At 43.5% G+C, this 17,884-nt stretch overlaps 2 protein-coding genes across 2 annotated transcripts in view; both read left to right on the plus strand.

Annotated features, from left to right (window-relative positions):
* LOC146422970 (butyrophilin subfamily 1 member A1-like) overlaps positions 1-6,949 on the plus strand; it is a 73,501-nt gene extending 66,552 nt beyond the window's left edge. Inside the window, exons 3-4 of the mRNA XM_085045406.1 lie at positions 2,732-3,362; positions 6,829-6,949. Of these exons, the coding sequence (XP_084901532.1) occupies positions 2,732-3,362; positions 6,829-6,949 (752 nt within the window). The remainder of the gene's footprint in view (positions 1-2,731; positions 3,363-6,828) is intronic.
* LOC146422975 (butyrophilin subfamily 3 member A2-like) lies at positions 5,060-17,292 on the plus strand. Its single transcript, XM_085045407.1, has 11 exons — positions 5,060-5,300; positions 7,773-7,895; positions 8,127-8,483; positions 10,086-10,373; positions 11,136-11,234; positions 11,902-11,928; positions 12,314-12,340; positions 13,570-13,596; positions 15,645-15,665; positions 15,795-15,821; positions 16,661-17,292. The coding sequence occupies exons 2-11, from the start codon at positions 7,820-7,822 to the stop codon at positions 17,290-17,292; spliced, it is 1,581 nt and encodes a 526-aa protein (XP_084901533.1). The 5' UTR covers positions 5,060-5,300; positions 7,773-7,819.
* The last annotated feature ends 592 nt before the right edge of the window (positions 17,293-17,884 follow it).

The raw sequence follows: 17,884 nt of genomic DNA on the forward strand, positions 1-17,884 counted from the left end.
TGTTCATCAAATCTTGCTATCACCTCTTGGAAAAGAAATTGCAAATCTTGCTAACACTGCTTAAAACAAAGGGAAGTTGTTTTGGGTGGGAAAGATTCGCTGGCAGGGTGGGAATAAGTAATCTGTAACCTTGGCACTCCACAAGATATACTGTCTCAGCAGAAGAAGAACAGAAGAAGCCTTCAGCAACACAGAAAACACAGTACACGTAGCCCAGAAGATAGCCTATAAAAGACTGTAAGGGGGGGAGCCTGCGCGCCCTTGGCCGCCAGCGCTGTATGCTCGCTACTGCTTTGCCTAATAAATCACAAATTCTTAATTGGCTTCTGACTCAATATTGGTTCTGTGAGTCTCAATCTATAACAATCCCCTCATGACTTTATTTTTCTTTCTCAATGAATCTCTCATCCCATCCCACTCAGTTCCCCATCTTACTGAAAATCCAGATTTGAGCAGTATCTGCTAATTTCCAGCTGCTCTTTTGTGGGGTTTCAGTCTGTGCAAGTACAGATGGGATCTGGTTCAAGCTCTCATCATCTTCACAAACTTTATGGCATGAAACCAGTTAGGGCCTTAATGCAATGGCAAGAGGCAACAGCTTCTCATTTTTATTTACATTCTCCTCTTCACCATGTAGCAATAATGGAAAAAACCCTCCATGGGTCAAATCATGTCAGCTTGTTCAAATATTTTGTTACCCTCCTGGTAAAAAGCTACCAAAAATATTTCAGTCCATTTCATTTCTCATGTTGCAGCTTGTGTCTCTTAGCCAATCAAGGTACCTCACAAAGAAGATGTCAAATGGAGAGAGAAATGCAGCAAGGCCATTGAGCCCCAAACTGCTCTCTGAGTCTTACAGACATTGTTACCTGGGGAGGTGGTGGAGTCTCCATCCTTGGAGATACTCAAAAGACTCTGGATGAGGTTCTGGCCAACCAGCTCCAGGTGCCTCTGCTTGAGCAGAGAAGTTGGACCACATGATCCCTGCAGGTCCTTTCCACCCTCAACTGCTCTGTGTTTCTGTGATTCTTTACAAGACTTGAGACATGTGAAAGCACAGTTTTCAGAATCTCCAAAGTCAGATGGAGCTGTGTCTGTATCCAATTCCTGTGTGTGTTTAATTTCATTTCCTCTTGGCACGGAGAGCAGACGTCCACTGCAGACAGCAAGGAGGACCCACTGTGTCAAACATGGGATCTCTGCTCTGCAAAGCACTTGGGATTGCAATGGATTTGGTCTTTGGGAACTGGAGGGAATCCCTGGTCCTGGGTCCCGTCTTCCTCTGGCTGATAAGGGCAGCTGTAAGATGGGAGGCTTTGGGAAAGGAGGCGCAGAGCTGGACCTGGAGCACCTGTAACATCTGCTGCTTTCTTGGCTGAGCATATCCTGGACAGGGGGCAAGGGATAGAGGCAGAGAAGAGGAGCATAGCAACCTTTGTTGATCAGCACAGCCAGGAAGCTCTGCTTGGAGAAAGGAGATGGCCAGAAGGAGTGTTGAAGGATTCACTGGAAGCTGATATCTTGGAGCATTTCCCTTTCCCAGGCTCCTGCCCACTGCTTCAGGAACTCCAACAGCATCTTCCACTTTTCTCCTCTGATTCTCATCAAAGCCAGCATGAGGATGACCAGGAGAGCCAAGCTGAGCCAAGTTCATCCCTGATGGAGCTGCATGGCGGGAGGACCCTTGGTGTCCCAGGGACCTCATCCCACCTGTCCCTGCCTGCTGACACCACCTGAGAAATAAATGGGGAGAGCAGCTGCAGCTCCAGGCACACACAGCTGGACAGGGAGGTTTCTATGGTGTTCCTAGGGAGGTTTCAGAGGGTGGGAAAGGCAGAACAGGAGCTAACTGGGGCAGGATGGAGCTCGGACATGAGTGGGCAAAGAGGGCCCTCTGGGGGCTGTTCACACAGAGGCTTGGCTTGGAGATTCCTCTAGAATTCCTCTGCTCAAACCCCTCTGGTCCAGTTGGGCTGATTGCAGCTGGTTGCCCAGGATCAGCTACATCCACGGCAGCTGCCTACCCCAACAATCAACTTCTGGGGTTGCATCAGATCTGTGGGCCTGAAAACCCCTTGTGCCATGGTGGGTGGGAGTGGGTTTGGGAATGGAGAGGTGGAGACCATGGTCAGAGGAGCAGCTGGAGGAACAGCCCCAAGGCTCCCAGCTGCCAGCCCTTGCTGATGGATTCAGATATTCAGATACTCTGGGGGATTCAGATATTCAGGGATTTGGGGATTCAGGGTTTTGGAGATTTTAGGTTTCCAGGATTCAAGGATTCTGCAGGCTACTACCGGGATTCTGTGGCCCCTCCAATTGTCAGTGGTCCTCTTCCAGGGAATGTTGGAATTCCTTGTTGAACCATCCCAGGACCTCACTCACTGTGGGCTTCTGAGATGCTGGGATTTGTGGATTCTGGAATTCAGGAATTCAGGGGATTCGGGGATTCTGGGACTTGGGGATTCCAAGACTCAGGGATTCCATGGCCCCTCAATTCCTCACTGGCCACATCCTCTGTTCCAGGGAATGTTAAAATTCCTAGTTCAACCATTCCAAAAGGGCTCACCCCACTCTGGGATTCTCAGATTCGGAGATTCTGGGATACAGGAATTCACGGCTTTGGGGACTCCGGGACTCAGGGATTCTGCAGCCCCTCAGTTCCCCGCAGTCCCTGGGAATGCCCCAATCCCTCCCGGGCCCGCTCCGCTCATTAACCCTTCCCGTCCCGCAGTTCCCGTGGCGCTGCATGCCGAGGCGCGGCCCCTGGATCTCGGGAACGCGCGGGACTCGCTCCCGATGGCGGCGCTGCTGGCCAGGGAGGCGCTGGGAGCTGGGAAGAGCTACTGGGAGGTGGAGCTGGGCGGAGACCTGGACTGGGCGCTGGGAGTGCTGCGGGACGGAGAGAGCCTGCCCGGGCCGAATTCCCGGCGGGATTCCTGCGGTGATCCCCGCGATGCTCCCCGGGCTCGCTGGGCTCTGCGCTCATCCCACGGACAGCTTTTCTCCAGCGGCAGCGGCAGCCGCGCCCTCGGGCAGCAGCGCGGGGATCTCTCGGCGCTCGGGATGCTCCTGGACCCGCAGGAGGAGCGGCTGGAGTTTTACGATGTGGAGCGCAGGGAGCTGGTGGCGGGGATGGCGCTGGAGGATCCCGCGGGAAAGTTCTTCCCGTTCGTATCCCGAGGGGAAGAGGGAAAGCTCCGGATCCGCCCGGTGCTCGTCCCGGTGCCGCTGGAGATCTGGGAAATGGGGGAGAGGGAAAGGGGGAAGGAGGGAAAGGGAAAATCCGGGATGTCAGGGGCGGGAAATTGGATATGGGGAGCTGGGGATGGGGAGGGAAAAGAGATGGGAGGGAGGGAGGGAGGGCAGGGAAACTTAAAAGAATAATAATTAAAAAAAAAAATAAAAATTAAAAAAACTCATCAGGTTGAAATAAAATTGGGATGAGACCCAGAAAAGCCTTGGAGAATGTTCTGTTACTGATCCTGGTGCTGCTTTAAATCCAGGGAAAGGCTCGGTGGGAAGGAGGGAAGAAGTAAATCTTGGGTGTCAGGGATGGGAAATGAAATTTGGGGGAGGTTGAGGCCTTGGAGGGAAAAAATGGGAGGAAAGGTAAAAACTTGGGGAAAGAGTAAAAAAGGTAAAAAAGGAGGGAAGGTAAAAAAAAGAGATGGGTAAAGGGTGTGAGGAAAAGGGGAGAAGGGTGGGAGGAAAAAATGAGGTGGAGAACGAGGGGAAAGGTAAAAGGTGGAAAAGGTAAAAAACAGGGAAAGGGAGGAAGGAAAAAGGATGAAAAAAGGAAAAGGTAAAAAAAGGTGGAAAGGCAAAATAAAAGGGAGGAGAGGTGAAGGAGAGGGGGAAGACGGGAAAAGGGAGAGAAAATGCAGGAAAAGGGAGAGAAAATGCAGGAAAAGCTAAGAAAAGAGTATAATGGGGAAAGGTGGAGAAATGGGGGAATGGTAAAGAAAGGGGGAAAGGGAGAAGGGGAAAAGGTGGGGAAGGTAAAAAAAGGGGGAAATGGGAGAAAAATACAAAAAAAGTGTGGGAAGGAAATCGGGAAAGGGCGTGGGAAATAGGCCATTGAAAATGCAGGAAAAGCATGAAAACATTACATGGAATTTTTGTAATAAATCGGATGTGAAATGATCCCAAAGTTGCTCTTTATTCCCATTTTATTCCATGTTTTCACTCCTGTCTTGGATGAAGGATTTGTTGGGAAAAATATTCAGAACTGTCTGTGGCAAAGCAGCCCAATTACGTTCAGGAATTACACTGGGATTTTAATTAATTTGCTGCCTTATTGTAATGAATTAAACAATCTTCTTACACCTAAAAATGACCCATAATTGGGATTTTGGACCTTTATTAATGGAATTAGCCATTGAAATGTTGATGGTTATTTCCATGGAATTTATTTTGTCTTTCCTTCCTTAAATTAACATTTAGCCTTTTTTGAGAGAGTTTTTATTTGGTTCAGCATAAAACAGAAATTAATCAAAAATTGGATGGAAACAGGTCTGGAGGTTTTGGGGTTTGAGTTTTGGGTCTAGGCTGTGTTTGATCCCAGCTGGGATCACCAGAAATCCCAAATTTTACATGCAGGTGTGGCATCTGACATCTTTGGGCAACGAATCTGTCCCACCTTTAACTGGAAGGGATTTGAGCCCCAGTTAATTTTTAATTTGCCCTGAAGGTTGAGCATCTCGTAAAGCCAATCATTTTCCAGCTCCCTGCCTACCCTGACACCTCCCCTCTCCTGAGTCCAGAAGTAAAATTGATGTATGGATAAACAAACCTGGACATTTTGGAATTTTAAAGGCCTAAATCCCCAATATTTCGATATCCATGGATTCCCACCCAGTCTCTGTGTTGTGTATTCCCAATTTGAACTCCGAGTCATCCCGGTGGGATGATCCACCCCCATTTGGGATTCTCTGCCTCCCATTCCCGACTTTTTCTGAGTTGAGCAAAAACTAAAGTTGGCAAAGGAGCTGCCCTGGCCAGGTGCTGAGGATTGGAAAGCATTTCCTGCTGCCCTTTGGATCAGAGTGCATCACAAACAGAACCTTTGGACTGTCAGGGTCCAGGCTGTTGGGATTGGCTGGAATGTAACACATGAGTGAAGAAATGTCTTTTGTGGTCAAAGTCCCTTTTCAGGCCTTGTAGGATCGAGTGCACGAGTTCCTGGAGTGTGTTCCCCTGTTAGAGATGTGGAAAGGATCTGTGTCCAGGGAATACAAGAATTCCTTGATTCCCTGATCCACGTGGAATTTAATATGGATACTGCAGATGTGGCTGTTCAGGTAAGTCTGGCTGGAAAAGGATTGTCCATGGTGAGGGTTTTGGTAGAATACTGAGGTGGTGCTTTGTTAGGGATTGAATCCAGGTTGGAATATATTTTTGCCTTGGTGGGAATTCCTGTTATTTGTGGGTGGTTTTAAGTGAAGTTTTTAAAGACCATTTAATTTTAATTTCTTTTTTGCCTTAATGAATGAATCAAACTATCAATTTACACCTAAACTCGACCTATAATTGGGATTATGGACCTTGATTGATGGATTGAGACATGGAAATATTGATTGTTTTTTCCATAGAATTTATTTTGTCTTCCTCTATTTAAAGTAATTTTTAGCCTTTCTCTTTTGGGGAGTTGGTTTGGTTTTTTCTTTGCCTAGTGGCTGGATGGGCCCAGGTGTGTCCAGGTGGGAAGCTGGCTGGGACTGGGAATAGTGCAGCTGCAGGAGCAGGACAGGGATTGTCCCACTGGGATCAGGAATAGTGCAGCTGCAGGAGCAGGACAGGGATTGTCCCACTGGGATCAGGAATAGTGCAGCTGCAGGATCAGGACAGGGACTGTCCCACTGGGATCAGCACTGGGGAGGCCCCAGCTGGGATTCTGGGCTCTGTTCTGGCGTCTCAGGTACAGGACAGACATGGAGGAGCTGGAGTGAGTCCAGAGCTGGGAGCAGAGCTGGAGAAGGGTCTGGAAAACTCTGGAGTGATCCAGGGGAGCTCATCCTGGATAAAAGGAAGCTCCAGGAGACCTCCTGGCTCCCCCCCAACTCCCTGCCAGGAGGGTGGATCTGGGGGCAGGTGGGGATCAGCTCCCAGGGAACAAGGGTTGGGATGAGAGGAAATGGCTCTGAGCTGTGCCAGGGGAGGGTCAGGTTGGACATCAGGAGCAATTTCCTCCTGGAAAGGCTTGGAAGGAGCTGCCCAGGGAACGGTGGAGTCACCACCCCTGGATGAGTCCAAGGAAGGACCGGATGAGGCACTCTGAGCTCTGAGGTGGTGACAGGGCAGGGATTGGGCACAGCCTGGAATCAATGGCCTTGGAGGCCTTTTCCAACCCCAGTGATCCTGACCGGGTGGGCCTGGAATGACTGTTTGAAAGCTGATGTGTGTTCCTGTGAGAGACCAATGTGATTTTTGTTTATGCCTCAACATGCGTTATACCTGAGGTGAACAATCACCGGAGGGTCTGCATACGTGTGGGGAGCTCTGTCTCCCGAGAGGCCTGGCAGCCAATCAGGAGACAGGAACCTCCCACTGCTGCTCAGCAAGCCCCGCCCCCCTTGCGGCGGGGCAGATCCCCGGATGCCCGGGAAAAACGCGCGGGAAGTCACGCTGTGGGAGTGCCGAGCACATAAGGCAGTTGGCTGAGGCACAGCCCGGCGGCCATTTTCTGGGGGTTTCTCGGAGGGAGCGGGGGCTCGCCTGGAGGGTCAGCTCTGCCCCCTCCCCGCTTTCGCATTTTCCCCCCTGCAATCCCGCTACTTCTCTGGCTGTCCTGTCTGCCCGTGTCCTGCTCTGCTTCGCTGCTTTCCCGAGGCAGCTCCGTCGCCTCGACAACCTCGTGCTCTCTGCTTCCCCGATGACAGCCACCGCCGCCACCTGCACCCTGCCTGCACCCAGCCCCGAGCTGCCTGCAGCCACCGTGCTCCGACCTTGACCGCTTCGAGTCCTGTTCCTGATCTTGTGCCACGGGAGCCACACAGACTCTCACAGCTCGCAGTGCACACACTCCATCTGCCAAACCCTCACCAACAGGGTGCCCGGGGTACAGCGGGAGTGATCTGTCCCATATTCTCTTTCTCTGTCTCTCTTTTCCCCTCTTTGTTCCTTTTTCTGTCCCCCTTGGGTAGGAACACTTACCCTTTCTTTATCAATAAACAGTTCTCAGATATAATATTGCCGTGTTTGCACTTCATTTTTTGTCTGAGAAATCCATTAAAGGAATCATTCCCGAGTCCCCCTTTTAGAGCGGAATGGGACAGTTCCTTAGGTCAGGAATGTCCCAGTCTAAATCCATCCTGCTGGTGTTGGGAGAGTTTCAGGATTTTATTCTGGACAGGAACAATGGATCCGTTCATTCTTTACCTTCTGAGAATTCTGAGGATCCATTCCGGAGGTTCCAGCTTCTGCTTCCACCTTCTGCTTCCACCTGGCACCAGAACTTTCCGTGAAGCCAACAGGAACTGGGGAATCAAGATGTGGAGTTTTGGGGGACAGTGGTTGATTTGGAGCAGGACTGGGAAATGAATGAGCTTTTTAAGGAATTCTGCCTCAGTTTCCCTCCTGCCTGAGGTTATCTACATGCCACTGGGCTTGGATTTAGTCTGGGAACCACAACTGGATTGCTTGAATTTCCTTAAAAACAGCTGATCCTGACATTTTTCTGATTTCCCTTGAAGGCGTTGGAACCTTGGAGGATTTTCCATAAATGGAGGGAAGTGATCAGCCCCAGTTTGATTCCCATTTTCTATGCTTGGCAGGAGTCTGGTGAGAGTTCCCCTGGATATTTGTATTCCCGAGCTGTGGAATGCTGGGATCCAAATTCCTGCTGGCGGCGACTCTTGCCATCCTTGTTTTCCTACAGATCATCTGTTGGGTCACAGGTAAATCCTGGTTCTGTCCCAATCCCAGTTTTGTTTAAGAAGGGAGTTCATTCCCAGGCAAAATCTGTTTGTTTTCCCAACTCGTTTCCCTGCATTTCCATGTCCAAATTTCCCACAGGAACTTTGATAAGCACCAACTCCCAATGCCATTAAAGCTCCTTTCCAACCCAAACCTTTCCATGACTGGATGATCCCATGATGAGAGCAATTTTCCCATCTCTCTCATTGCAGGCAGGAACAACCTCATTCCTCCTGACAGCCCTGTCATTGGAATCGTTGGGAATGACGCTGTCCTGCCCTGTCAGTTACAAGGAAAATTAATCCTGCGGAAACTTTCTGTCCAGTGGATCTTCAACGGAAACTCCACAGAAAGAGCAGTGGCCACTTTTGATGGGAAAAACCTTCACAATCCATTTCTGGAATTCGAGGCTTATTGGGACAGGACGGACATTTTCCCATTGGAATTCCACCAGGGAAATTTGTCTCTTCTCCTGAAGAATGTCCAGCCCTCAGACAAAGGGAAATACACCTGCAGTGTCTTCTTTGAGAACTGGTACGATGAGGTCGTGGTGGACCTGGATGTGGCAGGTGAGTGCCAGGGAAAGAATTCCTGATTTTTCCCATGAAATCAGAGGGATCTCCAGGGATTTTCCATGGATATTTGGGTTGTTGAGGTCTTACCAAGGGGGGGTCTGCATTCTGACTCTTCCCATCCTTGTTTTCCTGCAGAGGATTCATTTGGTCTCAGGTAAATCCAGGTAATTCCAGATCACAGTTTGGTTTAGGAAGTTTGGTTTTGGGTTCCAGGATTCAGGAAAGACAGGGGTTGACTGGAGAGGGTCCACAAGGATGAGGAGGCACCTGGATGAGAAGAGACTGGGGGAGCTTGGCCTGGTCGGAGAAGGGAAGGCTGGGAGTTTGTCCCATCAATCCATAGAGAAATTCCACGAATCCATAAATATCTCCCATCAATTCACAAAAATATCCCATCAATCATATACAAATATCCCATCAATCCGTACAAATGTCTCATTAATCCTTATAAATATCAATCCATAAAAATATTCCATCAATCCATAGAGAAATCCCATGAATCCATAAAAATATCCAATCAATCCATAAAAATATCTCATCAATCCATACCAATATTTCATCAATCCATAAAAATAGCCCATCAATCCATACAAATATAAATTCATACAGGTACCCCATCAATCCATACAAACATCTCCAAGGGCAAGAACCTCTTTCCACAGAAGGAAAGAACCAGAAAATTCTGCCCAGGGAGGTCGTGGAGTCTCATTTTCCTCCCAGTATCCCAGTTTTCACCTGCTCCCAGTGTCATCCCAACTTACTCCCCCGAAAAATTTCCCCTTAGGGAGATACAACTTTATTGCAATTCCAGCTTTTTTGTGGAGAGAACAAAGTCAGTCCAAAGGTTGTTTTGGATCGATGGGGAAGTGATGCAAATAAAATGGGAGATTGCATAAAAACCTTGGATTTTAGTGGTTTAATCCGGAGTGGAAGCTCAGCACCACCCAGCCCCTCACTCCCCTTCCCTGGGGAAACCAGGATGGGAAATCCAAGGAAAGTAGGAAAATTCCTCAGTTGGGATGCAAAGAGTTTAATGACTGAAATCAACTCAAATTAGAATAGGAGGAAAAGAATGTGGGGGAAAAGAAAAACAATGGAAATAAGAGCCATGAAAAGCACTTGACCGTTGACATCATTTCCAAATCCAACACAGCTTCTGGGAGAAATTAACTCCATCCCAGCTGGGACCAGGATGCACAGGAAGAGCCATTTCCCAGCAATTTGATGGGAATTAAAATAAAAAATCTGATTAATTTGCACGTTATTATGGAGAAATCTAGGGGAGACCTTCCCACCTCAGGCCAGAGAATCCCAGGATGGGTTTGGTTGGAAGGACCTTGAAGCTGATCCCATTCCAACCCTTGCCATGGGCAGGGACACCTCCTGCTATGCCAGGTTGCTCCAAACCCATCTAATGGGATCTTGGACACTTCCAGGGATGGAGAATCCACAGCTTCTCTGGGAATTCCATTCCAGCCTCTCCGTGCTCTCCCAGTAATGAATTTCTTCCCAACATCCCAATATCCCAATATCCCATTTGGTGAGGGAATTCCTTGTCTGCTCTTTGTTGGAGTTGATTCTTTTCCCATTGTGCAGCTGAAGGTGCTGAGCCCTCGGTTTTCCTGGATGGACACTCTGGGAATGGCATCAGCCTCTCCTGCAGATCCCAGGGATGGTTCCCAGAGCCCTCTGTGCTTTGGCTGGACAGCCAAGGGCAGCCGCGGCCGGAGGAAGTGACCACTCGGAGCACTCCAGGCCACTCTTCTGGCATCTTTGATGTGGTGAGTTCCATGAGGCTGGAGCCGGGATCGGACCAGGAAGTGTCCTGCAGGGTGGTCAACGAGGTGCTCAATGCCACGCGGGAATCCCGAGTGAGGATTGCAGGTGAGTGACCCTGGGATCAGCTGGGATTGGGTGGGAGGTGCTGTGCATTGTCTCTCCATTGATCATGGAATGATCCTGGACAGCTGGGATCAGCTGGGATTGGGTGGGAGGTGCTGTCCATTGTGTTTCCACTGACCGTGGAATGGTCCTGGACAGCTGGGATCAGCCAGGATCAGGTGGTGGATTCTGTCCATCATCTCTGCATTAACCCTGGAATGATCCTGGACCACTGGGATCAGTCGGGATCAGTTGGTGGATGCTGTCCCTGTGTCTCTATTGTCTCTGGAATGATCCTGGACCACCAGGATCCGTCAGGACCCATGGTTTGATTCTGTCACTTGTGTCTCCCCTGACCCTGGAATGATCCTGGGGCACTGGGATCAGTTGGGATTCATTTATGGTTGCCGTACATCATCTCTCCCTTGACCATGGAATGATCCTGGAGCACCGGGATCAGTTGGGATCTGTTGGTGTCTGCTGTCCGTTGTCCCTGGAGAGATCCCAGATCCCCAGTCCCAGGCCGATGACCTGTGGGAAGACAAATAACGTGGGAAGAAATCCATTGTTGTGTCTCCTGGAGCATCTGAGATCCATTTTAGCTCGGAGAGGGAAGGACTGGAACATTCCAGTGGACATTCCCGAGACCTGCAATGACCTGGAAGGAAGGAAGGATTGGGACATTCCAATGGATATTCCCAAGATCCTACGATGACCTGGAGCTCCCATTTTTTTCCATCTCATAATTCCATTCCTGTTTTCCAGATTCCTTCTTCCCTTCCACTTCCCCCTGGATGATTGTTTCCCTCCTAATTTTGACTGTGGATTTGGGAATTCTCGGGGCTGTGGTTTATAAAATGAAACGTGAGTATTCCTGCTTTTAATTGGCCAAAACCCTAAATTCAAATAAAAATTTTAAACTACAAAATAATTTAAATCTATTTTATTTTAATTTTTATCCATATATGATTTTAGTTTGTATTTTCATTTTTAGTTTTCATATTTTCATTTTGTTATTTTATTTTTTACTGTCTCCAATTGTCTATTGAATTATAAACTCTTAAATAAAAATTACATTCTTTTATCTAATTATTTATCATTACATATTATTATTTTAATTTAATTAATGCTAAATTATTTGTTCATATTTTTATTCTCTTTTATTTTAAATTATTTTATTTAATTTTCTGCTTTTAAAATATTTTATTTAGTTATTAGTTATTACTTGGAAGTTACTATTTATTATCATTATCATTGGAATAATCATTATTATTATTATTATTAAAAGAAAAATTTCCACATCAGATTCAGAAATCTGGGATTGAGAGGGAGAGGGAAAAAATTAATTGGCAGATAGTTAAAAATCAGGATTTGGGACACAGAGATTCTTGGACATTTATGGAATATTCCTGTAAAAATTTTAAAAACTGGGGAATTCCTAATTAATTTCTCATTATAAAAGCAGAGAAATTGGAATTATATTTAAAAGATGTTTTTTGTGAAAAAATAATGGGAGGTTTTTTTTTTCCAGGGAGTTTTACAGAAACCAGGAAAGCAGGTGAGGAGGGGAAAACTCCATGGAAACCCTAAATAGAAAAGAAATATAATATTCAATATAGGAAGAGATAAGATGGAATAAATATTTTATGAATACATTATAAATATAAATATATAATTTACAGTGTATATATATAAAAATATATAAAATATTTTATATATAGAAATATACTATATAAAAGATAATATTATTATATAGCTAATATAAAAATATAATATGAAATAGAACAGAATATAAAATATAATGTACAAATATAGATTAAGATATATTTAAATGTAAAATATTTTAAGTAAAAAATTATATAAAATATAAATACTTTAAATATATATAAAATATTAATATTAGCCTTGATCAACAATTAATATTTCGATTTGTTTGATTGCAGCCAGGTTGACAGCAGAGATGAGGACAGGTACAATCTCCTGGGAATCCAGGGATTCAGAATTCCAGGATGAAAATCCCAGTGGAATTCGGGAAAATTTGTTCTGGGTTTGATTTATTGACCTCTCCAGTGGGTCAATCACTCGGGGTCATTAGTTATATCAATATTAAATATCATTAATACCTATTGATTTAATACAATATTTTCAATAGGAGAATATTATTAGAATTAATAGCATTAGAATAATAAAACTAATGCATTAATATAATTAACAATACTGTGATAATTCTATAATATTGCAGTTACAATAGTCTGTATGTGTATTAATATTTTTATTATCTTAATAATTATTTAATATAAAGTCATTCATAAATCATACAATATAACAGATTGTGTAATATAATATATAATTACTATAATTGTAATTATTTCATGATATTAATAATATTCATGTAACATAAATAATTATATATTATATTAAATAATATGTAGAATATATGTATTATATATTAATTACTTAATATAATTAATATAGAATAGAATAGATTAGACTCTGATACAGTATAATATATAATTATGTATTAAAGTACAATGTACTATTTTCCATTAATACAATAAAAAAAAAATAATTATATATACCATATATCATTTAATACCATTTTATTATATAATTTTGTATATATTATATAATATGCAGCATGTTCTTACAATGCTCAATTATTACATAATTAAATAACTATATTTTAATTCATAATATTTAACTGTTTTAAACTTCCCTGACCCTTTTCCTGATAAATTTCTGCCAATTTTTTGGGGTTTTCATCCCAAACTCCCTTTGAAATAACAGGAACATCAATGACAGCTGATTCCAACTGGACTTAATTTCCTCTTTAATTAATTAATTTTTAATTTCCTTCCTCTTCAATTGATGGAAGTCTCTAATTAATGCAAGTCTGGGGCTCTTCCTGAGGGTCCTGAGGGACATTCTGAGATCCAGAGGGTGAGAATGGGATTTTTGGGAAGAGGATTTGGGAGGAGGGGGATTAATTTAATGTACTTAATTTTATTTAATTTTTATGAATTAGTTATTATTTAATTAACCATTATTTATTAATTTTATTTAATATTTATTTACTAATTTAATTTTAATTTTCTTATTTCAGTTTATTAAAAAAAGGGAATTAAAAAGTCATTAAGAAAACATCACAATTAAAGTTTTTAACAGTGAAATTTATTAATTAATGTCTCATTAATTTCAGAACGGGACTGTTTGAAGTCCGGGCAGGGTAAGAACAATTTTCCTGCTCCTCTCATTTTCCAGGGTGCTTTTCCCAAAAAAAGATGTGGTTTTTTGAATGAAGAATAAAATCAGCCTGATTTCCAAATAATTAATTCTCTAATCAATTGGTTTTCCAATAAACTGATTTTCCAATGGATTCATTTCCCGATTTCCAGTAAAACACCTTGTCAGAGATTTAATAATTGAGGACAATGAAATTATTTATATTCCCATCATTTTAACACCTAAATTAAATTAAATTAGATTAATTTTACTCTTCAATTAAATTTAAATTCATTTTCCTCCAAAATTAAATTCTCCTCTTAAATTAGATCTAATGAATTTTACTCCTAAATTGTATTCCTGAATTAATTCTATTTCTACTCCTAAACTTTTCTTCTGAATGAAATTTAAATCATTTCATTCCTAAATTTTACTCCTCAATTCAAATTATTTCATTTCCCTCCTAAATTTTTCACCTGAATTAAACTAAATTAGTGAATTTTACTCCTAATTTAGTTTGAAATAATTCTACTCCTCAATTTTACCTAGGAATGAATTTTAATTAATTTTTCTCTTCAATTAAATTTAACTCTTAAATTAAATTTTTTTAGTATCACTCCAAAATTTTACTCCTGAGTTAAATGTATTTAATTTTACTTCTGCATGTTACTCCTGAATCAAATTTAATTACTTTTACTTCTAAATTAATTTTAATAAAATTTTCCCCCAAAACTAGATTTTACTCCTGAAATAAAATTATTTCATTTTACTCCTAAATGAAATTCAATTAATTTCCCTCCTAAATTTTGTTTCTGAATTAAATTTGATTTATTCCACTCCTGAATTAAATTGACTTTATTCCTAAAATAGAAAACCCAGTAATTTATGGAATTTTTTCCCTCTTTCCCTGCATTTTATGACAGTCTTGGAGACAAGCAAGAAAACAGCTGAAGCAGGTAAATCCATTTCTCCAATTTATGTTAATTTCATTCCTACTAAACACAGTTATTAATTACATTAATATTCATTATTAAGCAGCTCTGCTGAAAAAGATGGAAAATTTTCTGGGATTTTCCCTTCCAACCCAATCCCAACTTTTTGTCCCAGCACTGGCTTTTAGGAATTTCATCCAACACAGTTTTTGTGTGGAAAGTTTTAAAGTCCAAAACGATCCAGGGTTTGCTCAGGGCTGGAATTCCTTCCTTGGGAATCTTAGCTCCCCAACAGCCCTGGAATTTTAATGGAATTTGTTGTTTTTCCACAGGAAAGCTGGAAAAAAAAAACCAACTTGGTAAGAGAATGTTTTGTATCAATATTATGCATTTTATATTCTACATTCTATATTAAAAATTATGGATTTCATATGATGCATGATAAATATTTCATATTGTACATGATAAATGTGTTACATATTAATATACATATAAATTGCCAAAATAGAATTTTTCTATTTCTATTCCATATAAATCATACATAAGATATGTTAAACATAATTTTAACAAATTTCATAGTAAAAATGTTATATAATGGAAAAATAAATTCTATCATAAACAGTAATATATGGTATAATAAATATTTTATTTACACACCTTAATATAATATAATAATATAATCATTCTATTCCACTTTATTCTATTTTTATGATTATATATTATCTATTATATATTTAATGTAATATATTATATATATTATTTAGATAAATACTATATATAATATGTCATTATATAGTAATATATATTACTATATATGGCTTTATATCGTATCATATCATATATATGACATATAATTATCCATAACCCCACAAATCAAAAACCCTTTCCTTTTAATTTACCCCTCAAATTTAAAACTGAATCATTTTCTTTTAACCCACAAATTTAAACCCCTTCAATTGAAATTTAGCTCCACAAATTCTTTCATGGTTAATTGTGATTTAAAAATTTAAATATCAACCCGTGGTGTTGATGGATTTTCCATGGGTCAGGGTTATCTGACCTGGAAAAATTCCCTCTAAGGAAGTGCCAATAACTGGAATTTCTTCTCTTTCCTTTCCAGAGCAACTCAGAGCCGAGTTGGGTAAGTGGGACAAAAATTCCATTTTATTGCCATGAGTTTAACTCCAATCAATTCCTTTCATTAACAAAAATCATTAAAAACGCTGCCCAACAGATCCAATAAATTCCTCTTTCCCTTTCCTTCCCACAGATTTCTGGGAAGCTCGGAGCCACGCGGGTGAGCTGGGATGGTGGGACACAGGGAATGGCTTCCTGCTGGAAAACAGGAGATTTGGGTGGGATTTGGGGAAGAAATTCCTCCCGTGAGGTTGGGAAGGGGGTGGAATGGAATTCCCAGGGCAGTTGTGGATTCCCCACCCCTGGAAGTGTCCAAGGCCAGGTTGGGAGGGACTTGGAGCCACCTGGAATAGCAGAAGGTGTCCCTGCCCATGGAAGAGTGGAACTGGATGGGATTTCAGGTCCTTCCAACCAAAACCATTCCTTGATTCCATGAAAATGTAGTGACCACCTGACCAAGCCACCCTGGCATGGCACTTCCAGTCATCCCAAAATTCCACAGTGTCAGAGACATCCTGGCCAAACTGGAATGTCTGCCATGGGATTGGGACACAATTCCTGGGAGGATGGATTGGAGGAGAAAGAGGGAGTTGTGCTCTGAGGAAGGACCCAGCTGGGAGAGCTCTGGGGTGTCACAGGGACCAGGAGACACCTGTGGGATCCCTTCCAGTGTCACCCACTCTGGGATTTGGGGGTTTGGGAATTCAGGGATTCAAGGATCATGGAATTTGGGGATTTGGGAATGCCATGGCTCCTCCATTCCTCAGTGGCCTCATCCCCTGATCTGAGGAATGTTCAAATTCCTTGTTGAACAACTCCAGGACCTCACTAACTGCGGGATTTGGAGATTTCAGGATTCTGGGACTCATGGTCTCACTGATTCCATGGCCCCTCAGTTCCTCAGTTGCTACATCCCCTGCAGTCCCCGGGAATGTCCCAATCCCTCGTGGAAGCCCCCAGGACCTCTCTGCTCACGGCATCCTTCCCTTTCCCCCGCAGTTCCCGTGGCGCTGGATCCCAACACCCTGTTCCTGGATCTGTGGGATGCACGGTGCTCATTGCGGATCCAGGTGTTGGTGGCCAGGGAGGCGCTGGGAGACGGGAAAAGCTACTGGGAGGTGGAGCTGGGCGGGGAGCTGGACTGGGCGCTGGGAGTGCTGCGGGACGGAGTGAGCCTTTCTGGCCCATATTCCCGGGATTCCTGGGCTCTGCGCTCATCCCACGGACAGCTTTTCTCCAGCCGCAGCGGCAGCGGCCAAGCGCTCGAGAAGCAGCAGGAGGGTCTCTCTGTGGTTGGGGTGCTCCTGGACCCGCAGAAGAAGCAGCTGGAGTTTTACGATGTGGAGCGCAGGGAGCTGGTGGCGGGGATGGCGCTGGAGGATCCCGCGGGGAAGTTCATCCCGTTCGTATCCCGAGGGGAAGAGGGAAAGCTCCGGATCCGCCCGGTGCTCGTCCCGGTGCCGCTGGAGATCCGGGAAATCGGGGAGAGGGAAAGGGGGAAGGAGGGAAAGGGAAAATCCGGGATGTCCGGAAAAAAGGGGCGGGAAATTGGATATGGGGAGCTGGGGATGGGGAGAGAAAAGAGGTGGAAAGGAGGGAGGGCGGGAGGGAGGGAAAAAGGGAAGGAATGAAGGGAGGTTTCACGGAAGTTTCAGGGAAGGGAAGTTTCAGGGAAGGGGAGGGGAAGCTGAAAATTTAAAAACTAATAAATTAATAATTATAATCATAAATAATAATGATAATAAAGAAAAATTGACTGCTTGAAAGAAAATTTGGATCAGATCCAGAAAAGCCTTGGAGAAGGTTCTGTTCCCATTCCAGACCATGGCTGTTACCAGGAAGAGTCATTTAAACCATTTAAGTGGTTTTGCAGCTTTTCCTTCCTCCTTCTCCAGGGCACATTCCCCGTGCTCTGTTTTACCCTGGTTTTGTTGGGATCAATCCCATCCTGAGATCTGAGGCGGTTTTGTTGGTTTTTGGTTTTTCTGGGGTTTTTTGTTAGTTTGGGTTTTTTTTTGTATCATGAAATAAAGGTTTCTTGAAGGAAAAATAATCGCATTTTGGAAAACTTTTCTTTTAAACTTCGCGTTGGAGAATTTGTGTCTGGAAAAGGAGTTAAAGGAAATTTTGTCCAAAATTGGGGTTAATTTGGCTTTTTTTCCCCCCGGCATCTCTGCGGAGGTCAAAAGGAGCTCGATGCTGGAAAAACGTGAAGGAGAAACT

The sequence above is a fragment of the Lichenostomus cassidix genome, unplaced genomic scaffold (assembly GCF_008360975.1).
Source record: "Lichenostomus cassidix isolate B80296 unplaced genomic scaffold, HeHo_3.0 HiC_scaffold_38, whole genome shotgun sequence".
NCBI classification, from domain to species: Eukaryota; Metazoa; Chordata; class Aves; order Passeriformes; family Meliphagidae; genus Lichenostomus; species Lichenostomus cassidix.

Excerpts from the sequence above, each read along its gene's own strand:
- LOC146422975 (XM_085045407.1), top strand. The coding sequence starts at position 7,820 with ATGCTGGGATCCAAATTCCTGCTGGCGGCGACTCTTGCCATCCTTGTT. Across the intron at positions 11,235-11,901 it reads TGTGGTTTATAAAATGAAAC|GGAGTTTTACAGAAACCAGG; the intron begins GTGAGTATTCCT and ends TTTTTTTTCCAG. Across the intron at positions 15,666-15,794 it reads GCAACTCAGAGCCGAGTTGG|ATTTCTGGGAAGCTCGGAGC; the intron begins GTAAGTGGGACA and ends TCCTTCCCACAG.